This window comes from Acanthopagrus latus, chromosome 9 (genome assembly GCF_904848185.1).
Source record: "Acanthopagrus latus isolate v.2019 chromosome 9, fAcaLat1.1, whole genome shotgun sequence".
Classification (NCBI taxonomy): domain Eukaryota; kingdom Metazoa; phylum Chordata; class Actinopteri; order Spariformes; family Sparidae; genus Acanthopagrus; species Acanthopagrus latus.
The window spans coordinates 29,728,683-29,751,948 of NC_051047.1; the positions used below are offsets into that span (position 1 = coordinate 29,728,683).

Here is a 23,266-nt window from a genome sequence, read left to right on the forward strand (position 1 = left end):
GTATTGTTCCCAGCTAAAGTGGAGCACATAACCTGCTTTTGCAGGCTGATTGAACTCAAGGTGTTCGAGTGTTGGACGGCCTTTTTTAACAATGTCCATATTTTCATTAAACTGATTGGAAATAATTTAATTCACATTCAGCGAAAAAAAATCAAAACATCAGTGAACATAAATCTGATAGTGTTCAGGCCAGCAGAGAAGCCTTTACATGTGCAAACAGTTAAAACATTTATGTTAATGTGTAGACAAACGGTCATGTTTAATGGACTAGTATATATATATAGATATATATATATATATATATATATATATATATATATATATATATATATATATATATATATATATACACAGAGACAGAGGAGGAGGACAAAGGCTCCCGCCAGAGTGGAATCTAAAGCGACGTGATGACGTACGGACGTACGTGCGTCGTCTCTTGGCGCCGGGCAGATGCAGTCGGAGGTGAGTGTCTCTCGCTGCTGAGTGAATCGTCCATGTGGGTGAACTCAGGCCGTTATTTGTCCCCCGCTGAGGGCACAGTTTACCGGGTTGTTCTCTGGGAACAGCCGTGGCGGTGCTCCGGTCCTCCCGGAGCCTGTTACCGGCTGTTAAACCGGGAGACGGAGGTTGTTTTTAGCGGGAGGAGGAGCACTAGCGTTAGTTAGCTGTTAGCTGTTAGCTGCCGGTGAGCAGCAGCGTTCTGCTGTGTTTTGCTAACAGAGCTAACAGAGCTAACAGCTAACAGAGCTAACAGCTAACGCAGTGGACGTGACTGTGACAGCAGCTCAGACCGTGTAGCTGTACTGAGGTCCATGTTCGTGTACTCTGACTGTAGCTGTCGCATCAGGTTGTAGTAAACAGTGGTGGAGTTCTGAGGTTCTGGTTCTGGTTCTGTGGTCAGAGGATGTGTGGAGCTGTAGTACAGAAACATATAAAACTTCCTGTGGTCTGAGTCAACAGTCACTCCAAGTGTTTTAAGATCAGCTGTGAGGTTATTAATGTCCGGCTACTTTATAACATGAATCAGCTGGAGCTACTTATAATGTTTACATTTAAGATAAAGTCAGTATTATTATGAGAAACAGCTACAGCAGGAGCTGTTCATTCATTTATCATAAAATACTGATCCAGACTCAGAAACATGCTCAGTATCATGGTATGTTTCATTAGTTAGATAGAAATGAGATCATCTTAGTGATTGTAACGAGTTTAACTAATCTGTGTTTGGAAATGTATTAACTGGAACAAACATCCAAAATGATCTTTAATTAGAAAACAAACTATTTTATATATATATATATATATATATATATATATATATATATATATATATATATATATATATATATATATATATATATATATATATACACACACACACACTAGTATTATTGTTTTGTACGACTGTAGGCTGGATGTTTACTGTCATGTGCACAGTGGAAACATGATTCTCTTTACAGAATACCAACAATATAAAAAATATACACAAGCAAAATATACAAAGTAAAGCACTTCTGCAAGGCTCAACATGTGCTGACTAAGAAAAAGCAATAATAATAATAATAATAATAATAATAATAATAATAATAACAATAATAATAACGAGAATAATAAAACAGTGCAAATCTGTGAGTTAATGTTTTGTGTAAAGTTCGTCAGTTCAGTAAGTTTGTGTATTTGTTGTCGATCTCATCAGAGGTTCAAAGTGTTTTCTGATGTGAGAAACATCCAACATAATTTATGTTTTATTAATTATTAATCATGAATCGATTGTTAAGACTATCAGTTAAAGAAGAAATCACTGTTAGAAACTTAAATCTGTAACAAACAACTTGTAGAAAGTAGTTTTTATGTTTGGTGTTTAAAATCCTCAGAGTGTAAATGAAGCAGGTACTCGGCTGCAGAGGACACAGAAACACATGGACCGATATAAAGTACTTTATTATTTGCAGAGGGGAGATAAAAGTATGTAAAGTTAGTAAAAAAATAACAGACGGTAAAATACCAAGAATATGAAATAATAACACATCACTGAAGTGAATACACATGTAAAACTACAAGAATCCGTCAGTTTGATAATCTTGAGTGAAGTGTGAACACGGAGCTTCAGACGGACTCGTCACAGGTTTATTCAGATGCTGCAGCTGAGACACTTTAACATTCAGAACCAGATGACAGAATATGACTCATGTTTTAAAGTGAAACTTCTCGACACAATATGAAGCAGATTTCGAAGGTTTTCTGTCTGTTTCTAAGTGTCAGAAACTCTCAGGATCACTTCACACCAGCACAGAGCTTCATCGTGTGGCTGCGTCACTTTGGCTCCTCACACTTTAGAAATCATTAAAGGATGTGAAGGTCCAGACACTGGCAGAATAGATTCAGGATCCAGTTCTGATAGTAAACAGAGCCCGACCAACACACAGAGAGCCGGTACTGTCAGCTGATGTTTGATAAAGATCGTGACGCAGTGTGTCATTTAGTTACTGTTCAACTGTAAACCATCCGGCCTCAGATCAGCCACTGATCGCTGTCACACCTGATCAATAACCTGTGGACAAATCACACCAAGTATTATTATCAACATCTAGAACTTCCTGATATCAGAACCGGCCCAAGTAATCAAGAATCTGTTGGTTGAAACTGAAAAATTAAAAAATAACTAAGAATACCAAACAAATAGCAACAAATGAACAGAGACAGTCGTTGTAATTAGCTGACTGACAGCTGATGAGTCGTCGGTACAGACGCTGTCGTCTGTTCAGACTCAGGCAGCGACTCGGGAGAGCAGACAGGAAGTGAAGGAGGGAGGTCTGCGGCGAGGTTTGAGTTGAGGACGTTGTGGTTCGTGGTCGGACTCTTTAACCTCCAAACTGAGAAGCATCAGATAAACTGCTGCTGTCAGTAAGATGGAGGACGGCAGCTGCAGGGACGATGTTTCTACATGTGACGGGATTCAATCATGTCGCTGTGAAACGAATCTTACAAGAACATTAAAACTGCTCCTCAGGTGTTTAATGTGGATCAGAACAAGCTGAGGTTCTGATGTTTGGAGTCAGAACACTGTGACATCAGAGTCTGTCAGCTCTGTTCATGTGATGCCTGTACAGCAGCGTGACATCATCATCATCATCATCATCATCATGGAGTCCATCAGCAGACGTGTGGAAACAGGCTCCATGCTGCAGTTTGGACTCCCGTCTTTGTTGGCACAATATCATTTCATATAAAATGTATTGTTTGATCATATTTCAGTTTCAGAGTTTAGAGCAGTTTTAATTTGATGGTGTTGTGACTTTAAATCATTTTGTCCAGAATCATCACAACATGTTCATAAATTCATCTTCTGCTCAGCTTGAATCATCTTTATCCTTTAACACGGAGCAGCCGGGTCTTCAGCCGGAGCCGGGCCGCACGACAAGACTCCAATATAGATTTATTAAACTATCGCAGAATTGAACCTCAGATCAGACGAAGAGACGAATATTTAGAGACTTGGATCAATAAACCTGATTCAGCTGCTGGATGACGAGGATGATGATGAGGATGTTCTTCATCATGACAACAGACTGTGATTCCGATGGAAACATCATCTAGTCAGACGTCAGGTGGTAACAGTAGTAAGAATTCATATAAACACAGCGTATCTATAATATCAGAGCTGTCGACCCGTCTGATGATCACTGAGGCATGTTTGTGGGTCGGGCTGGTTCAGTGTGAGGATCTTCTTCTTCGTGTCCTCTGTGACGGCAGGCGATGAGTCTCTGGGCTGTTTGTTGGGCAGAAGAAGCAGTTTGAAGACGTCAACACGTTGGTCGATGGTGAAACACGTTCGGCTCCGGACCTGCAGAACATATAATTCTGTATCGTGTGATGGTGGATGATGAGAGTAACCTTCATCACGCCGAGTGTTTTCAGACTTCTCTCATCCTCCAGTGTGTCGCTCCTCAGATTACCTCGTCTGTATAATTAAAGGGAGATTGATGATTAACTCTGTGAGCTGTGAACTACGACTGCTTCAATTAACAGAAGAAAGTCACTTCTCACTCACATTAATCCTGTAATATGAGATGAAAGCTGCTGGTTCCATGTTCCTGTCAGACGGCAGCTTCACTCACAGAGGAAACATGATTATTCACATGTGATCCTGCTGAATCGTCTCAGCACTCAGTCTGACGAGCGTTCGTTCATCTCTGTGCTGCAGCGGCTCAGTGACAGAAAGGAAACCTCTCGTCGTCGATTGGCTGCTTTGTCCATCAGTATAAAAATAACCAGTAATTATTATATTTTCAAGCAACCTGAGTCGATTCTGCTGCTTTCCTTCAACATTACAGTCCACAAGTTAGTTTGTTAAAAATATTTAGTGTATATAAATATTAAAGATCATTTTAATTATTGATAAACTACCGATCTAGATCTTTTTATACAGTTTGTGGCTGTTACAGTAATATATTACTTTAAGCAGTGACGGGGTGATGTCACACTTTTCTGACAGGATGTCTTTATTGCAAACAACGTGTAGGCGACATGATGAGACATCTGTGGTTATATACCCAGCACCTTCATCGTTCAGTGGAAATTAAAATTCAGACTCATCAGGAATAATATCACAATCTTAATATCTGACAGAACAATCACAGAGGAAAGCAGCATTAACAAGCTAATGTTAGCCGTTAGAACAGCTAACAGAATGGTAGAACAGTGTCTGTGAAGATGAGCGCATGTCACAGAATTAGCACGTTAACAAGCTAATGTTAGCATGCTGAGAAAGAGATGAATATTACAACAAAATGCAACATGCTAACATGCTAATATTAGCTCAAATGTAACGAGGTCAATGAGGTGAAAGCCTCAATGATGTTAGCTTGATGTTGCTTTAATGCTTAAGTCACAATCAGCTGTTGCAGAGTTAAACTGAAGCAACGTGGTTGATGTTGACGTTTCCCAGGTGTGTTCTGTCAAACCTGGACACCATGTTGGAGGCGGAGCTCCATGCGGCCTAACGAGCACTGGAGACATTCGTTCACTGAGGCTGCTAACTTCCTCTTTAGCGCCTGGCTAACTAAAATAATGGTGTAGATGTTATTGGACCGAATGACGTAACTCATGACAGTGAAACCAGTTCTGATGGTCGTCACGCTAAAATAAATGGATCCACCATTTTACAGATGCTTCTTTCACAGTGTTAGCACGTGATGATGTGATTACACAGTTTGGCTGTTATGAAAACTGTTCTTTGGTTTCAGTCTTCTGCTAGCATATTGTGATACAGATGATCATGTTGTATCAGAGGGATTAGATGATGATAGCATGCTGAGAGGGAACATAACTAGCTAGCTAATGTTAGCATGGCAGTGTGGACACCTAGCTTACTTGAAAGGTACAATGCTAACTGGAAATAAATGCTATGATGGTATGAGCAGCTTTAATAACGATGGAGGGGCGTCTCTGCTAGCGTGGCTAATATTCCTGTCATTAAACCGGCACATTAATGTAGACCGGTGTTGATCTGATGTGTGAGGTGTGCATGTAGCTGCTGACAGGTGAACAGCAGCAGGTGAAGGCCTGATGACATGTGGTCTGATGTTAATATGCTGAGCTGCGTGTCAGACGCTGATGATGATGAGGATGATGATGTCATCAGGATTCAGTGAATTCCTGCCTCGCCCACAGGTTCAGAGCAGATTCATAACATGATGCAGAGACGTGAAGAAGCAGAAAAACATTTCCAGGTTCCACCGACAGCCTCGAGTTTCCAGCGTCGCTCTGCAGGCTGACTCATGACTCAGCTGCTGTTCACCCCTCGCCGGCGCTCGGGGGGGATTCCCTGTGAGGGGGAAAGCGATGACATTAACCCTTTGTTTCATGTGAGGCGGCAGCCTTCCATGTTTGAACCAGTGGGCGAGGAAAGGTGTCTAGGTGAGATGAGTCTGCTGGAATCCCCCGCCGGGTTCACAGGGACTCTTTGACTCTCAGGTGGAATGATGCGTTTCTGACTCCATCGATCAAACGTCGACTGATGAACTTCCAGTCGGGCTGATCGGTTCGATCCAGCTCGCTTTATGTCCTCAGTCCTGTAAAATCCTCCTGCGTTACTTTAAACTCCACTTATTAAACTGGTCCACTCAAATCTTCCAGCTTTTATTTTTTACATGTGAAACTTTTATATCAGTTGATTTATTTTTGACACCTCGCTCATTGTTATTGATCGTTCTGTTCTCCGTCTGTTCCTCTTCATTCTTTTATTCTCAGTTTCAGTTAACAGTGTTTTTATTTCTCATAATTATTTGAACAGATTTATCATGTTTGTCAGCCTTCATCTATTTTTCTGTTTGTCGTCTTTTATTTTAATATTCTTGTTTTTATTGTTCCATTTTCAGACCTGTAAACGTTTTATAATGCTGTTTTTCTGCGTCTTTGCTTCCATGTCTGAATAATTAGTTAAATTCTTGAGTTTCATCAGTTTCCTGATCTTCCAGTCGTACAATTAAATTGTACAATTTGAACTTTGTCTGCTTTCGTTCCGACCAGCTTTCATCATCCTATCAGTCAGAGTTGAACTTTGACCTCTGTGTGTTTGAGGTCGCCTGTCTTCTGGTATTTAGTCATCATTTGTTCTGGTACTGATCGCTTACTAATAACAGTAAAGAACAAAACCTGATGATAAATCTTCAGCTAGTCCAAAGAATAAAAAGACAAAGACGTGAAATGGTATTTATATTTCCCGACTATTCTTAATGTTCTTCCTGCGTCGGGCACGTCGAGCCGCTCGACCTCGTGGTTAAATCAAACACAGTGTGGAGGCAGAAGACCTGCTCGGGTTCAAACTGAGTTCTGAACCATAAGAGCCCGAAGGTCAGAAAGTGTCGAGTTAATCGGCGCCGGTCCGTCCTCCATCTGACACGTCCACATTTTCATATTCACATTATTTTGGCCGCATTGAGAAATAGATTGGAACGTTGGAGCACAATAAGCCGACACCGGGCTGCTGGTTCTAATCAGATTGAGATTTCTGACACATTTGCATTGAACCTGTGTGGAAGCGGCAGGCTGGTATCTGCCCTCTGACAGAAACAGAGAAGAAAGAGCTCATTTCCTTCTCCTGATATGAGTGTGACGAGCTGCAGGAGCAGATATTGATGATGAGCAGTCTGTGGGCGAGCGCTGAGTGCTGCAGCCACATTAGCTCCATTGTGGGCAGTAAATGGAGTCAGACTGGAAATCACTGGGAGGGAATTCAGAGGAAGGACAGAAAGCTCGGGGACCGTGAGACGTCCACTTCCTGTTAAAGCTGCTGGCATCATAATGGACCGGCGCTGCTCCATCAGGACGCATTGTGCTGCACGCTTCACTTCTGAGTGACAACAATAGTTTTTCCATTTCACGTCTTCTCCTCCGTCTGCAGTTTACTCGTCATTATAGATTCATTCTGTCTGTACGCATGTGAAATACATTTATACACATTCGGCTTTACTGTGCTGAGCTTTGTGCTGACCCGCTGTTCTCCTGTCAGGACCGTTCTACACTTCTGACTGTAAATGTGTGAAAATAGTTTCCCAGAAACTGAAGTGAATCACTAACACATTCAGTTTCTGTGTAGATTAAAATTTAAATTAAAGCAAATTAGCAAAATAAAACCTCCCACATGACAAATTAGATCCAGCTGATGAAACATCTCGAGAGTCCGATGATCTCAGAACCTTCTGATTAATGTTCTGTCGACCCTCTAACTTAGAAAAGCTCAGCGTGACGTTCTGGTGAGTTCTGGCTGTTGGTTCCTTCTCATGACATCATCGATGTTTCAGGCACCTGAAGACAAACCGACTCCACCTGTTCTGTCGCTGTGACGTCACAGCGCCGCCTGCTGTGATGTCACAGCGCCGCCTGCTGTGATGTCACAGCGCCGCCTGCTGTGATGTCACAGCGCCGCCTGCTGTGATGTCACAGCGCCGCCTGCTGTGATGTCACAGCGCCGCCTGCTGTGATATCACAGCGCCGCCTGCTGAGCCTTTCATAACGTGACGTACGAACATGGAACACAAAGAAAAACTGTTGTTGTGTAAACAGGAAATAAACATCGCTGCATTACACCTTAAAAATAAAGGCAAATTAAACGTGTTTGTTTCGGTCTCACGGAGCAGAACGGTTCTTCAGATGTTCTTCAGACAGAATGTGTCACTTTACAACATGAACGTAATAATAATAATAATAATAATAATAATAATAATAATAATAATAATAATAATAATAATAACAATAATAATAATAATAATAATGTGAGTGTGTTTCCTGTTTATGACCCCGCCACAGTAAAGCTTTCACTGCTGGTCAGATGACACAAAAACTACTTAACACATTTCCAGCAGACTCGGATGCTGGACCGGTCTGAACCGGGAACATTTGGTGTGGATCCCGATGAATGGACCATCCAGAACTTCTTGCTCCTGTGAGACGACGCCGGTCCACAGCTCAGTGTGTTGATGGAAATATTCAGGTGTATTCTGGTGTTTGGTTGTGAACGGTTGTGGATCCTAATAAAACATCTGGATCTGGTGGTTCTGAACAAAGGACTGAACAGGGTCTGTGGGGTCCTGGTGGAGGTATGCGCTCTACTGAACAGGACGAACATGCTGCGGTTCTGCTGTCAGTTTGACGGTTGAGTCATCGGACGGGTCGCTGGAGGAGAGTTCAGACGGTTTCAGAGGTTCTTCGTCACCGCGACTTATTAACGGGTGATTTCTGATCCGATATTGGAAACACTGTGACATCATTTACAGGATTCAGTGAATATTACATCCTGTCAGGTGTTACTGCGGTGGTTCTGCTGTGGTGGCAGCCTGGTTCAGTCCAGTTCAGCCTCTGTGGAGTGACAGCAGGTTCATCACAACGTGTCAGACTGTTGCTGTAATTATCAGTAGTAACTTTAAATACAGTGTTCATCTCTTTGTGTTTGTTTAGTGTCTGTGTTCAGATTTGTTCTCTGGTTTCTTGTTGACTCATCCTGAGCTGCTCTGCTCTGATACAAATGCCAACGACAGGATGTGGACGACTGTTTGATTATTGATCTGTTACAGACGGTTTCAGATCTTCACTCTGCAGAACACGATGAAGACCTGAGGAACCTGAATCTCCTGTTATCTGAGTGTTTCCACAGAGACTCAGCTTATATACACTCACACATATAGATGTTTACTTAATCAGTCATGTGTAACAGAGAAACAGTTATCAGTTACAATGAGAACACTGCATTTAAACATTTAAATCCTGATGCATCACCCTGATCGATCCGTCTGCCAGGCATGAAAATCACTCACTGTTCAGCGAAATTTGCTGTTTTCAAAATAGGTGATCAATGTGAATCATGTAGATCTGATGATAAAATATTTTTTGGGGGGCGGGTGGTATGGACGGGACACGGAGGTATACCAGAGAATGAACTGCTAACATGTGCCCACCTGAGGGGGGCCTTGAAATCCATAAAAACAACTTTTCTAAAATCTCTACAACTCATTTTCCTTTGCATGGGGGGTCGTATCATTCTCACCCTTTTCACCCCTGACCAGTTTTCATGCCTGGTCTCCTTACACCTGATCAATACGATCAGTAACCTCCGTCTCTTCTTTCAGAGCTCTGCAGCGCCCAGCGTCCTGCTGGTCGAGGCGTTCTATGGCGGCTCTCACAAACAGCTGATCGACCTGCTGCAGGAGAACATCAGCTGCTCCGTCTGCACGCTGCCCGCCAAGAAGTGGCACTGGAGGGCGAGAACGGCAGCGCTGCACTTCAGCCAGACCATCCCCACCTGTCCGTCACACAGGTGAGTCTCACACAGGTGACATCATACAGGTAACACCTCGGCCAGAGCGAGGTACGACTAATGTTTGACTGGACAACTCTGGATTGATGATGATGATGATGATGATGATGGAGCAGCAGCAGCGTGATGAAGATCACTGCAGGTTTCAGTGTCTTTGAAGCTGCTGAGTCAAGAGTGTGTGTGTGTGTGTGTGTGTGTGTGTGCTGACTCATTGTGTGTCTGACAGGTCATCACAGATGTGACTCACTGTTTCTCTGCTCTCTGATTCGTCCTGAAGCTTCTGAATGTTAACAGGTCGAGTCGTCCCTTAATGGCTCCCTGAGGTCGACGTGTTTTTATGACCTATTAGCTTCTTGTGCAGTTTGATCTCACAACATAATAAAAGTGAACATTAACAAACCCACCTCATGTTGCTGCTCTGTGACGCCTGCTGTAACTGTGTCTGTAGGCTCAGTGCTCAGCAGCACAGCCAGTTGTTAGCTAACCGCTGGTCTGACTCACCGGATGTGGACTGTGACTATAAGCTGCCGTTGACGACGACGTCAACAGACGTTACTGTTGTCAAAACCCCCTTCAGCTGAGCTAACAGTCTCCACGCTCACCTGGTAGCTAACGGTTCGACCGTGTACAGCCAGCAGCCCTCAGCTTGTGTTTTCTAACAAGTGACACAAGCTTCCCTCAACGCTGTGTTAATGGGGCGCCGTCCATCACTACATCCTGGGTTTACTGCACGCAGCCAAGGACCGTTCTGATTGGTTTAAATAAACCCAAACGAGCCTGAGCGTTTCCTCCGACAGCAGAATGATTATCGGTGCAGTCAGACTTTCCTCCAGCACCTTCTGGTCACAGTAGCTCAGTGCTAACTATCAGCATGCTATCATACAATTCTCACCATCTTAGATTAGCCTGTTTGCATGCTAACAATAGCTTATTATAAGTAAACACAAAGATACACTTGAGGGTGATGAGAATGTCATTACTGCACACATCGACATGTTGACCTGATGATGGTGCTGATCAGAAGTCAGACACATTTCTGACCCATTTCTGTCTGGACCAAAGTTTTGGACCCACAAACACAAGCTAGCAAGAATTTATTTGAAGGTCATACGTCAGAACAGTGAACTGTTTCATAAACATGTTAGCTACCAAGCAGAACATTAGCACATAAACATGCTACTTTTAAGATTCAAGATTCAAGAAAACTTTATTTATCCCGAGGGAAATTGTCGTGCAACAGTAGTAAAACAAAGTGAGAAAGGAATACAAAAGTAATAGATATAGTAAAGTAATAAATAAACTAGTTACTAAGTACACAGAATGTAAACCAACAGTGAGCAGCATAAAACTGAAAAGAAAGTACACAATAAGATTGAATAAAGTGACAAGTGGTATAAAATGAAAAAAAATAGTAAATTTAGCAGCAGCATGAAATAGCAGCAATTTACTAAGTCCAGTGCAGGAGATTTACAAGGTCCAGTGCACACTCAATAAGTGATGGAAGTGATAGGGAATGATATTGATTTGATTTGGCTCAGGTGACAGTGTCTCCACTGTCCCTCCCGCGACCAGAGGTGGATGCATTAAACAGTCTGATGGCCTGAGGGAGAAAAGACTTCCTCAGGCGCTCCGTGTTACATCGGGGTGGGATGAGTCTGCTGCTGAAGGTGCTGCTGTGTGAGTTTAGCACCTGGTGGAGAGGGTGAATGTTGTTGTCCAGGATACTATGCAGTTTGCACAGCATCCTCCTCTCAGACACCACCATCAAAGAGTCCAGTTGGGCCCCCAGGACGGAGCCAGCCTTCCTGATGATCCTACTGATCTTGTTGGCGTCTGCTGCCCTCAGCATGCAGAAACCAGTAAAATTCTTTTCACACTTAAACATCATGCTAATGCTAGCATGCTAAATGATAAAATATGCTTAATGTTGTATTCAAGATAAGATGCCAGATGTTACCCAAATATAGTCAAATACATGATAAACAACATGCTAGCTTTAGCGGTTAGCATGCTAACAAGGAGATGATTGTAAATCTCCTGTGAAGTTTTCTGTCCTCAGTCGTTTTCTTTTCGTTGAGCTCCTGTGAGCTGTGATATCTGAGTGAAGTCCAGAGCTTCAGTAAGGAAACAGACGTCTCAGAGAAATCAGAGGAAGAAAAACTCCTCGGTGTGAAAACACGGTGTGTTTAAATCAGACGGTTCCTGTGAGTCCACATGGATTTACTCAGTAACTCCTGCAGGTCTGAACCTCTGACTCAGAACTCCACAGGAAGTCCGTCAGACTATTCTTGGCAGAGAAAAGAGTAAAAATAGAGAAGACTCATCTGGTTTGAGTCAGAGGGATTCCTGTTCCACTTCTGTATCCACGGGCCTGAAAGAAGACGGGAGCAGGTTCAGGAAATGAATCTAATCCAGGTCTGAGAGGACGGCAGCCATCAGCCGTGGCTCGTGGAGAAACCACATCAAAGCAGCTGGGGGGGAGGAGGACCGGGTCACGTCAGGAGGTCCAGGGCTTCAAAGACTCGGTTCTTTAGTACAGAGGCTTCAAGAGTACAGAATCAGAGGAACCAGGTGAGCCCCGAGGGATCACCCACAGCAGAATACCTGGACCTGGTGGTCCACATCATCAGCTTTCAGAACATTTATCTCTGTCTTGTTTGGGAAGTCACAATCACCTAGTCCCAAATCAAGTCCTAAATCCTAGGCCATGACCCGAGTCAAGTCCTGAGACCCTATCAGACCAATAAGTTCCAAGCCAAGACATTAAGTCCCAGCTGGAGCGTAAGTCCCCATTCCTTTATCAAGACCTAAATCTCAAGCCATGACCCAAGACCCAATCCAAAGTCAAGGTCCAAATCAATAGTCAGGGCTGACGGGTCCCAAATCAAGTAACTGGTCCCAAGTCAGACCAGCAAGAACCTGATCAAGATTCAGGTTTAGTATCACAGTTTTAATCTCTCTGGATGATATGAAGTCGGAGGATGTGAAGTCAGTTGAGTCACGTCAGCAGAGACACTTTGTTCAGAGGTTCTGTTCAGGAGGAAGTTGACCATGAACAGAGGTTCTGTTTGCTCATGAGAAATATTTAAATCTAAAAATAAAAGTGTTACAGAATGTTGTGAGCTGCTTCCTGCTCTCCAGAGGTCGGACCCTCCAGCGCCACCTTCAGGACCACGGTACACGTTTAGATCCACGTCAGAACTGAAGGAACGTTTTCACTTCAGTGGTTCTGAGAACAGTTTGACATAAGTTATTCTGAGCGTCTCTCTGGTCATCCATGTTGAGTCCAGATGTGGTTCTGAGCAGGGCTCTGACACCAGGGTTCTGGCTGCTGTACTGACACTGTCTGTAGTTAATTTCCATCATCTTCAACATATTTCTGTACAGAGTCCTGTTCTGCAGCTCCGTCCTGAACCTCTGTGAACTGGTGGCTCTCAGACCAGATCTGGCCCGTCTGAAGAAGGTTCTGTACTTCCACGAGAACCAGCTGGTTTATCCGGTCCGCAAAGACCAGGAGAGAGACTTCCAGTACGGATACAATCAGATCCTGTCATGGTAACGACCGTCAGCATGATGTGATGTGTGATGTCACTGATGTTCGTGTCCGAGCGTCGACACAAACAGCCTGAAATAAAGTTCACAATAACTCAGAGAAACAGGAAAACTCCAGAATCTGATGATGAAGTTTATTTTATACTGAACATGAGAGTCCAACAACATTAATTAATCAATCAATCAATCAATCAATCAATCAATCAATCAATCAGTCAATCAATCGATTAGTCAATCATTGTGTTAGATATGTATCCAGATGAGTCCACTGTTAGTCACTGTTGACTCCTTCCAGCTGCAACAGTTTGTCTTAATGACCGTGTCAGGCTGCACGTGATTGGTTAATGAGCTGCTGTGACATGATTGGTTAATGAGCTGCTGTGACATGATTGGTTAATGAGCTGCTGTGACATGATTGGTTAATGAGCTGCTGTGACATGATTGGTTAATGAGCTGCTGTGACATGGTGCAGTGTGTGTAATTGAAGTGGGTGGACTCGTCATTAATCAGCTGTCTAACAGCACAGAGAAAACTGATTGTTGTTGATCTGCAGGGCAGCATGTCAATAAGTCGAGTCCCTCCATCTCGGCTAACGTCGTTACAGCAGCATTAAATAACTGATCATTAAGAGGCCTCTGATTGGATCAGAGCCAGATTACTTCACTCATTTCAATTAGAATGCAGCACAAAGCTTCATAATGAAACAGAACCAGCTCAGTTTGTACATCTCACTGCAGCTTTTAGCCACATTAGCATCGTCTGTCAGAACTGTTCTGAGAGTTACTAGATACCAGATGATATTGTTATATTGTTATTATTATTATTATTATTATTATTATTATTATTGTTGTATTACACATGAGTGTCAGTGTTCATGTCAGCTGCTCAGTAAACGTTAGACATGTATTTAAAGGTGTGAGCTGGTTTAGAAACACGTGTTTGTGACAGTTGGCCAGTCGAAGCTGAAACGTTGGTTTCTACACTGAGATGTTCTGTTCATTGTCTGTCAGCTCTTTGTTCTTTACAAAGGTCCAGATTATAAGGGTTGGTTCTGTTAAAGGTGCATTCTGTAAGAACGTTTGTTTAAAACATTCAAAAGTTATCAACAGAAAATAAAGAAACAACATGTTACAATGGATCATCTATTGAAGTTAGCATGCTAACCAGCTAGCTCCTAGTGATTATCAGTCAGCTAAAACAACCACTAGCTGCACGGTCGAATGAGCTAACTAGCTAATGGAAGCTTCAGTTAGCAGCAGTTAGTTAGCTGTTGGGAGAATGAGTCTGACAGTTCTTATTTATGTCTCTTTAAAATTAGAAAATAATTGTGTCTTACATGTATTATTACTGTGATTTAAAGCAGAACATAAGAACATTCTGACATCTGAGAGATGAATTTAAGCATTTTTAGACAAAAGAAAATATTTTTTTATGAGCAGTTATTAAAATATGTGTAGATTAAGTTTTGGTTGTGTTTAGTCGGCTAATAAATTCAGCTTCACAACAAATATATCCTGCATGAATACTGTTAGCCAAGCTGTTCTGTTAGCTAACTTACTGTACCGTTAGCTTAGAGCACAATAACATACAAATAACTGTATGGTAATTATTGTAATGTTAGCCAAGCTAACAGTGCAGCACAGTACAATACATGATCATTAGCTGTTAGCTAACAGTTTGTTCAGAAGCTAACGTGCTGCGCTGTTGTTAGCATCCATCTCCAGTTATTCTTATTGGACGACATGTTGAACAGTCTCAGTGAAACCAGTCTGAACAGAACTAACTGTCAGGAGTTACTATGTCACCAACATGATACAAATACTTGTTCCTGCACCGGTCAAGGTCCGGTGTGACCGGGCCGACACCAGCTGCTGATGATGATCAGACTCCTGTGTGTCTGCAGTCTGGTGTCGGACGTGGTGGTGTTTAACTCCGCCTTCAACATGGACTCCTTCCTGTCCTCCATCTCCCCCTTCATGAAGAAGATCCCAGACCACAGACCCAGAGACCTGGACCAGCTGATCCGGCCTAAATGTGTGGTCCTGTACTACCCGGTCCAGTTCCCTGATGTCAGCAGGTCAGTGTGACCCTCCCCCTCAGTGTTGGATCAGACAGCAGTGTTTGACTGTGGACCTGGTTCTGGACAGAAGCTTTAGCAGGTCGAAATGTATTGATTAGTTATGGCTCTTTAATGGAATCTGATGACATGATTATGGATTATGATTATTGGTCATTGGTTAGAACCAGAGTCCCTGTGTTTGTCTGGTCTGAGATCAGTTCTGAGAGTGGAACAGGACCACTGGTTGGACTGGATCAGCTGAAGGTGTTTGTGTTACATGACGTGAGTCTGATGGTTCAACATGTCATTCAGTTTAAAGTCCAGCTGAAAGTAATTGAATGCTCGAAGCTTCTGCGTTAACGAGGAAGTGAATGGACAAGCTGAACCGCTGAGGCCCGGTTCTGAAGCTAGTGGACCCTGTTCTTCTGAGCTCATCAGCACGCCTTTGTGTTCTTCTGGTCCCAGAAACTGAAATTCAGTTATTTTCGAGATGTAACATGTTAGCATTTTACAGTCCTGTGATGCTAATTTAGAATGTTAGCACGCTGTTGTTTAACATGAAACATTAGCGTTAGCTTGTCAACAAACACGTGAAATTCAACGACACACATTTAGATGGTTTACTGTGTGTGTGTTTGTGACTATGTGTGTGTGTATGTGTGTGTGACTGTGACTCTGTGTGTGTGTATGTGACTATGTGTGTGTGTGTGTATGTGTGACTGTGACTCTGTGTGTGTGTGTGTGTGTGTGTATGTGTGACTGTGACTCTGTGTGTGTGTGTGTGTGTGTGTGTGTGCGTGTATGTGTGACTGTGACTCTGTGTGTGTGTGTGTGTGTGCGTGTGTGTGTGTGTGTGCGTGTGTGTGTATGTGTGACTGTGACTCTGTGTGTGTGTGTGTGCGTGTGTGTGTATGTGTGACTGTGACTCTGTGTGTGTGTGTGTGTGTGCGTGTGTGTGTGTGTGTATGTGTGACTGTGACTCTGTGTGTGTGTGTGCGTGTGTGTGTATGTGTGACTGTGACTCTGTGTGTGTGTGTGTGTGTGTGTCAGTCTGTGTGTGTGTCCCCTCCAGTGTTTCTCAGCTCATTTTCAGATGCTAATGTGTCGGATCCAAACTCACAGAGTGTAAGTAAGTGATGATATGCATGGCCGACAATCCCTCCACACGCCCGCGGCCCTCATACCAAACACTGCGAGTCCGAGTCTTTGAAAATATAAAACGCTCACAGAAACAAACGGGGGGAAGAGGAGGGGGGAGAGAAGAGGAAGAGGAGGAGGGGTGGGGAGGAGATGAAGGTTTCTCTGCGGAGGTATTAATGTGATGTGTTCATATGGAGGAGGGTTCATGGTGAAGTTGATCCCTGTGACAGTTCTGAGATCTGGTTCTTCTTCTCATGTGTTTGAGCTGATTACTCTGCTGATCGATCAGTTTGAGACCAGCTGACCTCTGTAGTGTTTAATGTGAGCAGCTGACAGGACGGAGCGATTCTGAAGACTTGACATAAACTAGAAAATGATTATCCAATTTGTTGCACAGAAATCTAATCAACTAATTATTCCAGCTCAGTGTCTGTATTGTTGCTCTTTAAACTTTCAGTCAGTGCTGAAAACAATAATTCTCTTTAATAATGAAGTGAAGCTCGTCAGTGACTCATCTCGTCCAGCTGACGTCAAAAATATCAAACCTTCATTTAGACTCAGAAACTTCAGAGCTCAGAACCTCCTGGTGATATAAAGTCACGGAGGGTTCTGCTAGCTCAGCAGAACTCCCTGATGCTAACACTGTTAGCTAACACTGTTTGTGACGTGTTCTCTCCTGCAGACTTGAGACATCTGATGTTTTAAATCTAGTCTCAGCTGCTTCAGTGTTTTGTCCTCCACACTTCCCTGTCTTCACTCCTGGCTCGTCTCTGGCCTTTGATCTGAAGCTAACATGTAAACTGTGACATCACTTCACGCTTCAGCTCCTTTCAGTTCTTCAGACGCCTTCACTCCCTGAATACAAACGTACAGGACGTGTTCACATAGTTTTACTCCTGCTGGTCGTTTCTCGTCTCTGTCGTCGCTCTCTGTGACAGAACATGTCCCTCTGGCTCAAACTCCAGTTTATTTTCGGATCAATTGGTTCTGTAAGGTCCGATCGAGGTGGATTCACAGTGAAGAAACGACTCTGCTGGCACAGAAGAAGAAAACAAAGCAGAACAAAGCCCGGTCTTTGTGGAGGAGTCTGGTGTCTGAATGCTGCGAGGCCTCTCTGGACTCTCTGGCCTCTTTGTGGTCGGTGTGTTTGCGGTCTCCATCTATCAATCGGGCTTTGAGTGCTGGACTTTTGTAATTTAATAGTGATTGACCCGAGCCAGCAGAACCCTGCGGTGGGACACAAAGACATCACATCCATCACGGCCGAGCAGCAGGAGCCTGACTGCTCTCTGACTGTCGGAGAGAAATCAGATCAATGTGGACACCACGTGATCAGCAGGTGTCTGATTCTGGAGAACCTTTAATTCTTTGTTCGGACCGGTCTGTTGTTGTTCTTCGTGCAGCTGTCGGGGTTCTGATGGTCGTCAGGTGTCCAACTGAAGAGGCGGATCAGATTAATCCTGATCAGGGTTTTGTTGCTGCAGCCCAACAAATAAATGTTTCTTTTAATACAGAACCAGAGTCCGTCACAGACAGAACCAGAGCCGTCACTCTTCAAGGGGATTTCAGTGTTTTGTTTCCCTCTCTGCAGCTTGGCACTGGTCTTTCTGGGTCAACTTGACGTTTACTAACTGAGACCTGATCTGGGACCTGGATCCAACCAGAATACTGGGATCATAATTGATCCCACACTTAGAAAAGTCTTTGATCAATCCCTTTGGTTCGGGTGTAATGGGCCCGATGTCTCTCACTAGGTCATGGTGGTTCTTGGCTTTCTTTCAGATCAGGTCCAGGTCCCTTTGGATGTGGTCTAGTTGTTGGGAGGACTGTTACTGTAGAGGTCTTTGTGGTTCACATGGCTCCGAGTAACTGAGACCTGATCTGGTCAGAGTTTGGACCTCAGTCTGTCCGGGTCAGAGTTTGGACCTCAGCATTTGGGTTCATAAACTAGTAATTAAAGAGCAAAGAAACATTTCTGGTAGAAGTTTACTTTCCTTATGTTGGACCAGGTCTGTTCTTGTCCCTGGTGGAGCATTGTGGTCTCAGTTTCCTCCACAACCTGTCTGATCCGATCTCTCTTACAAACTTAGAGACCCGTTAGATCCAGTTAGAAAACGAGACCTGACCTGGGACTTAAATAATAACCAGAACATTGCGGTATAAATCAGGTCCATCAATTGATCTATGGATCTGTTTCCTTTGGTCTTGGTTCTGGAGGTCTACTTCACACTAGTTATTTGAGCGAGTTCTGGTTTTTTTCTACCACTGGGTAGAGGTCTTGATGGGTCCACCTGGTTTCTAACAACAAGACCTGATCTGAGACCCCACCTGGGTCGAGGGAAGGACCTCAGCTGTCGGGTCTGTTGGACCAGGTCAGTTTCATTTCAGCCAACCTGAGAGGTCTCATTAGAGGTCTTCATTGGCCTGTCCTGATCTTGGACCTGAATCCGACTGGGTCGACATCATGATCAGTCTAACTGGGTCCATGTAGGGTCCGGTGCTGTAACAGTGGGTTTTGTGTTTTAAGATCAGACTTTAACGCATCAGATAATTGGGTTCTGGACTTCTTCAGGTCGGTTCCGGATGATGTTGGCCGCGTTAAATCCACTGAACCTTCGAACACATGAACCGAGTCAGAGCCTGAAGCTGGAGCTGCCTTTCATTTCTTATTGAACAGTGTTCTGGTTCTGTTGCAGAGAGACACGATGGATCACAAGTTCTGCTCCAGCCAATCGCTGCTCGCCGTCCTTCATAAGCTGTGTGATGTCATCAGGAAGGAGGGGCTATGGATCCTTCCAACAACCAGAGTGTAAACAAACATGGCGTCTGCAGTGACATCATCTGTCACGTCCCTCTGCTCTGATTGGTCAACGTCGACTCCAGTTGTTGTGAGCGTGTTAAACTCGGTGAGAGAACACGTCCGTCACGGCCGATACTGAACCTCTGTCGGGTCGGGCCAGTACCATGAGGCAAGAGCGATGATGATAATAATTCTGTCTCGATATTCATTTAACAGACAACAATCGTCGCCGGTGACTGTATCTTTATTTGAAATGATTCAAAACCGTTAAGTTCTGAACTTGTAACCAAACGTAAACACAGCAGTGATCCGCGCTGTCGAGCCTCCAGAAACTTTACGTTCTCCAAACACCGTCAGGACATTTAGTGCAATCTGGCACAAAAGTCCAGTTGGACCAAAGCAAGAACTGATTAGAATCTGGCAGCAAAAAGTCCTGAGTGTGTGTGTGTGTGTGTGTGTGTGTGTGTGTGTGTGTGTGTGTGTGTGTGTGTGTGTGTGTGTGTGTGTGTGTGTGTGTGTGTGTGTGTGTGGTATTAAGGACAAATCACGGCGCTGGTTTGATCCTTAATTCGTTCCTCTTCATCACAGTCACTTCAAACAGACATATGGAGCCACTTGTGGTTGATTCTGGCGCTGAGAGTGGAGTTGGACCCCTCCCCCTCCTCCCCCCTCCACCTACAGTACCTCCCCTCCCCCCCGGGCCTGTAGTCCCGATGGTGTCGGATCAGAGTGACGTCGGCTCCTCACAGGCAGGAGAAGGTGGCGGGCAGCTGTTCTCATCTGTGCAGATTAAACGTGTGATTAGAAGCTTCATCAGCGCTGCTGTGATCCAGTGTGAGGCCGTCAGCCTGTAATCAAACAGATCAGGTCGGGTCCAGCAGTCTGTGCAGGTCCAACAGTTTGTACCATCGGGCTTTAAACCAGCACCCTGCAGATTATCAGGTAGTTAGTGGATGGCAGAATTAAAGGACAAGTTCACAGAACAACACGGGTGATTTTAGGTAAATGGGACAGTTTGATTTATCAGTCAGAGTTCTTCAGTCTGCAGCTGTGACTGTCAGAACACGAGGTCCAGTTCACACCCAGAGGACTCTGTTATTTAAAGATCCAGTCGAAAGTGAGACGAGCGAGCCAGCTTATTGTAAAATCTTTTTCTTTATCGGATCCATCAACATCATAAACTCAGGACGACTCACTGAACTCAGTCAGATATGAGTTGTTTCTATAGAGATCCATGTTCTGTTTCTGTTTCTGGATGTTAAAATCCTCCAGAACCACACAGAAGCTTCATGTTGGTGTTTCAGGTTCTGATCTCTTTGCTGGTTTTAGTCTGAGATGAGTTTTGTTGTTCTGGAAACAGTTGCAGTTTCTTTAAGGCTGAGGAGCGATGCAGCTCTGAGCCCTGAGGCCCGGATATGTCTCGGTATCAGCCGGGTCACAGCTTGGAGGTCTCTGTCACTTTGAAACCATCTCATCATCACAGATCTGAGGGGGCGGGTCGGTCCTCTGGACCGGAGCGGCCTCAGCAGGTCATTACAGCACATTAACATCCACATTACAGTCATTACAGTCAGAGAGTCCACCACTTGTCCGCTGATGGACTCGTGACCTGAGGGGAGGTTCTGACCCAGAGGCCCGGTCAAACCCTCTTCATCCTGGTGGTTTTCAGGCACAACAGGAAATGATGTAACGTTCATATGGAGGGAAAACTGTGACATCAGGAGCAACGGATTATTTTCATCCAGAGAAGAAGAAGCAGCTGCCTTCAATCTGTAAAACCCCCAAATAACAAATCTACAAACTGCAGGTTTAGCCGGGACCACGACCCAAAACACAGACCACCACCGGACCTGGGGCTCACATGAGCTGCTTTCTGATTGGAGGGCGAGTATTCTGCTCTGACCAATCAGCAGCGAGAGATAAAAGAAGCTGCAGGCGTTAGTAGTAGTTCACTCATTAGTGACTGTAAATGTAAATGGAATGTAATCAATGATGCTAACACTGACATTAGCCTGTCGGAGATGCTAACACTGACATTAGCCTGTCGGAGATGCTAACACTGACATTAGCCTGTCGGAGATGCTAACACTGACATTAGCCTGTCGGAGATGCTAACACTGACATTAGCCTGTCGGAGATGCTAACACTGACATTAGCCTGTCGGAGATGCTAACACTGACATTAGCCTGTTGTTAGCCTGTTAGCTTCATATTACTAGGACAAGGAAAACTCCTCCAGCTCACAAAGTTAAAATCAAACACAAGCTTGCTAGCCAGTGACATGAGACAGGTGTTGTCATGGATACAGACAGTCCTGTGTAGTAAACACGGAGGCAGACACGACGAGCCGAATGCAGATTATCAAGTATCAAGTTTACAGTTCTCGTGAGGATTTCCTCAAAATGTGTGTCACAAGTTCTGACATTTCTTCTGTAATAGGAAGAAAAGATTGTTCCTCTTTGAAACTTAAATAAGTGACCAGGTCCAGTGATCAGGTCCAGACAGTGACCAGGTCCTGTGACCAGGTCCAGACTGTGACCAGGTCCAGACAGTGACCAGGTCCAGACTGTGACCAGGTCCAGTGACCAGGTCCTGTGACCAGGTCCAGACAGTGACCAGGTCCTGTGACCAGGTCCAGTGATCAGGTCCGGAGTCTCTCAGACTCTCGTGATTATTGCCAATAAAGTAAATGAGCTGAAATGATTTTTGACCTTCATCTTTAATCAGCCTCTCTGTGAGGTCATCACACAGATTACTGTTGATTTATCAATAACATAATTGGTCCGCTCCCGTTTTTTTATTGCCTGCAGTCCAACATCTAATTTGTAAAATGGATTATTGAATCAAGTTGTTTTCCTGCGAGGCAGAACCATCAGACTGAAGCTGGGCCCAGAGGCCCGGCTCTGTGTGTGTGTGTGTGTGTGTGTGTGTGTGTGTGTGTGTGTGTGTGTGTGTGTGTGTGTGTGTGTGTGTGTGTGTGTGTGTGTGTGTGTGTGTGTGTGTGTGTGTGTGCGTGCGTGCGTGCGTGCGTGCGTGCGTGCGTGCGTGCGTGCGTGCGTGATCTTCTTCTCTTCTTGTTCGTCCCTCATTCTGTTTGTTTGTCTCAGATGAAAAATGTTTAAATCTTTTACCAGTTGATCTACTGTGACCAGAACCAGAACCATTTACCTGATCACGCATTAATTATAAATGTTTCAGGTCTGTTTGTATCAATTTGAGTCATTTTGATGCCTGATCAGATTTAATTATTGTTAATAATCTTTAATGTCTCAACTGTTTGTCAACAGTAAACAGTTTAGTAAGTTTTTCTTTGAGCTCTGTTATTGAACAGTGCTGCTGATCCAGTCAGTCGGTGCTGCTCGGCTGGAAACAAGATCACAAGTTGATGAACATATTTTAAGTTTTCAATAACATGAACACTTTTGTTGTTGTTATTGTTGTTATTATTATTACAACATTATTCAGCAGCATTCAGGAGCGTTCAGCAGTGTTCAGGAGCGTTCAGCAACGTTCAGGAGCGTTCAGCAGTGTTCAGCAGCGTTCAGCAGCGTTCAGGAGCGTTCAGCAACGTTCAGCAGCGTTCAGCAGCGTTCAGGAGCGTTCAGCAACGTTCAGCAACGTTCAGCAGCATTCAGGAACGTTCAGGAGCGTTCAGCAGCGTTCAGCAGCGTTCAGCAACGTTCAGCAGCGTTCAGGAGCGTTCAGCAACGTTCAGCAGCGTTCAGGAACGTTCAGCAGCGTTCAGGAGCGTTCAGCAGCGTTCAGCAGCGTTCAGCAGCGTTCAGGAGCGTTCAGCAGCGTTCAGGAGCGTTCAGGAGCGCTCAGGAGCGTTCAGCAACGTTCAGGAGCGTTCAGCAGCGTTCAGGAACGTCCAGCAGCGTTCAGGAGCGTTCAGCAGCGTT

The 23,266-nt window shown here is 44.2% G+C and overlaps 1 protein-coding gene across 4 annotated transcripts in view; it reads left to right on the forward strand.

The window, feature by feature from the left end:
- The first annotated feature begins 362 nt into the window (after window positions 1-362).
- Window positions 363-23,266, forward strand: part of gtdc1 (glycosyltransferase-like domain containing 1) — a 32,699-nt gene continuing 9,795 nt past the window's right edge. The window contains exons 1-4 of one of the 4 annotated variants that reach the window (XM_037110129.1): window positions 363-462; window positions 9,627-9,814; window positions 13,202-13,369; window positions 15,270-15,443. In XM_037110129.1, the coding sequence (XP_036966024.1) occupies window positions 451-462; window positions 9,627-9,814; window positions 13,202-13,369; window positions 15,270-15,443 (542 nt within the window). In that variant the 5' untranslated portion in view covers window positions 363-450. The remainder of the gene's footprint in view (window positions 463-9,626; window positions 9,815-13,201; window positions 13,370-15,269; window positions 15,444-23,266) is intronic. The other 3 variants (XM_037110130.1, XM_037110131.1, XM_037110132.1) reach the window with 3 other exon arrangements.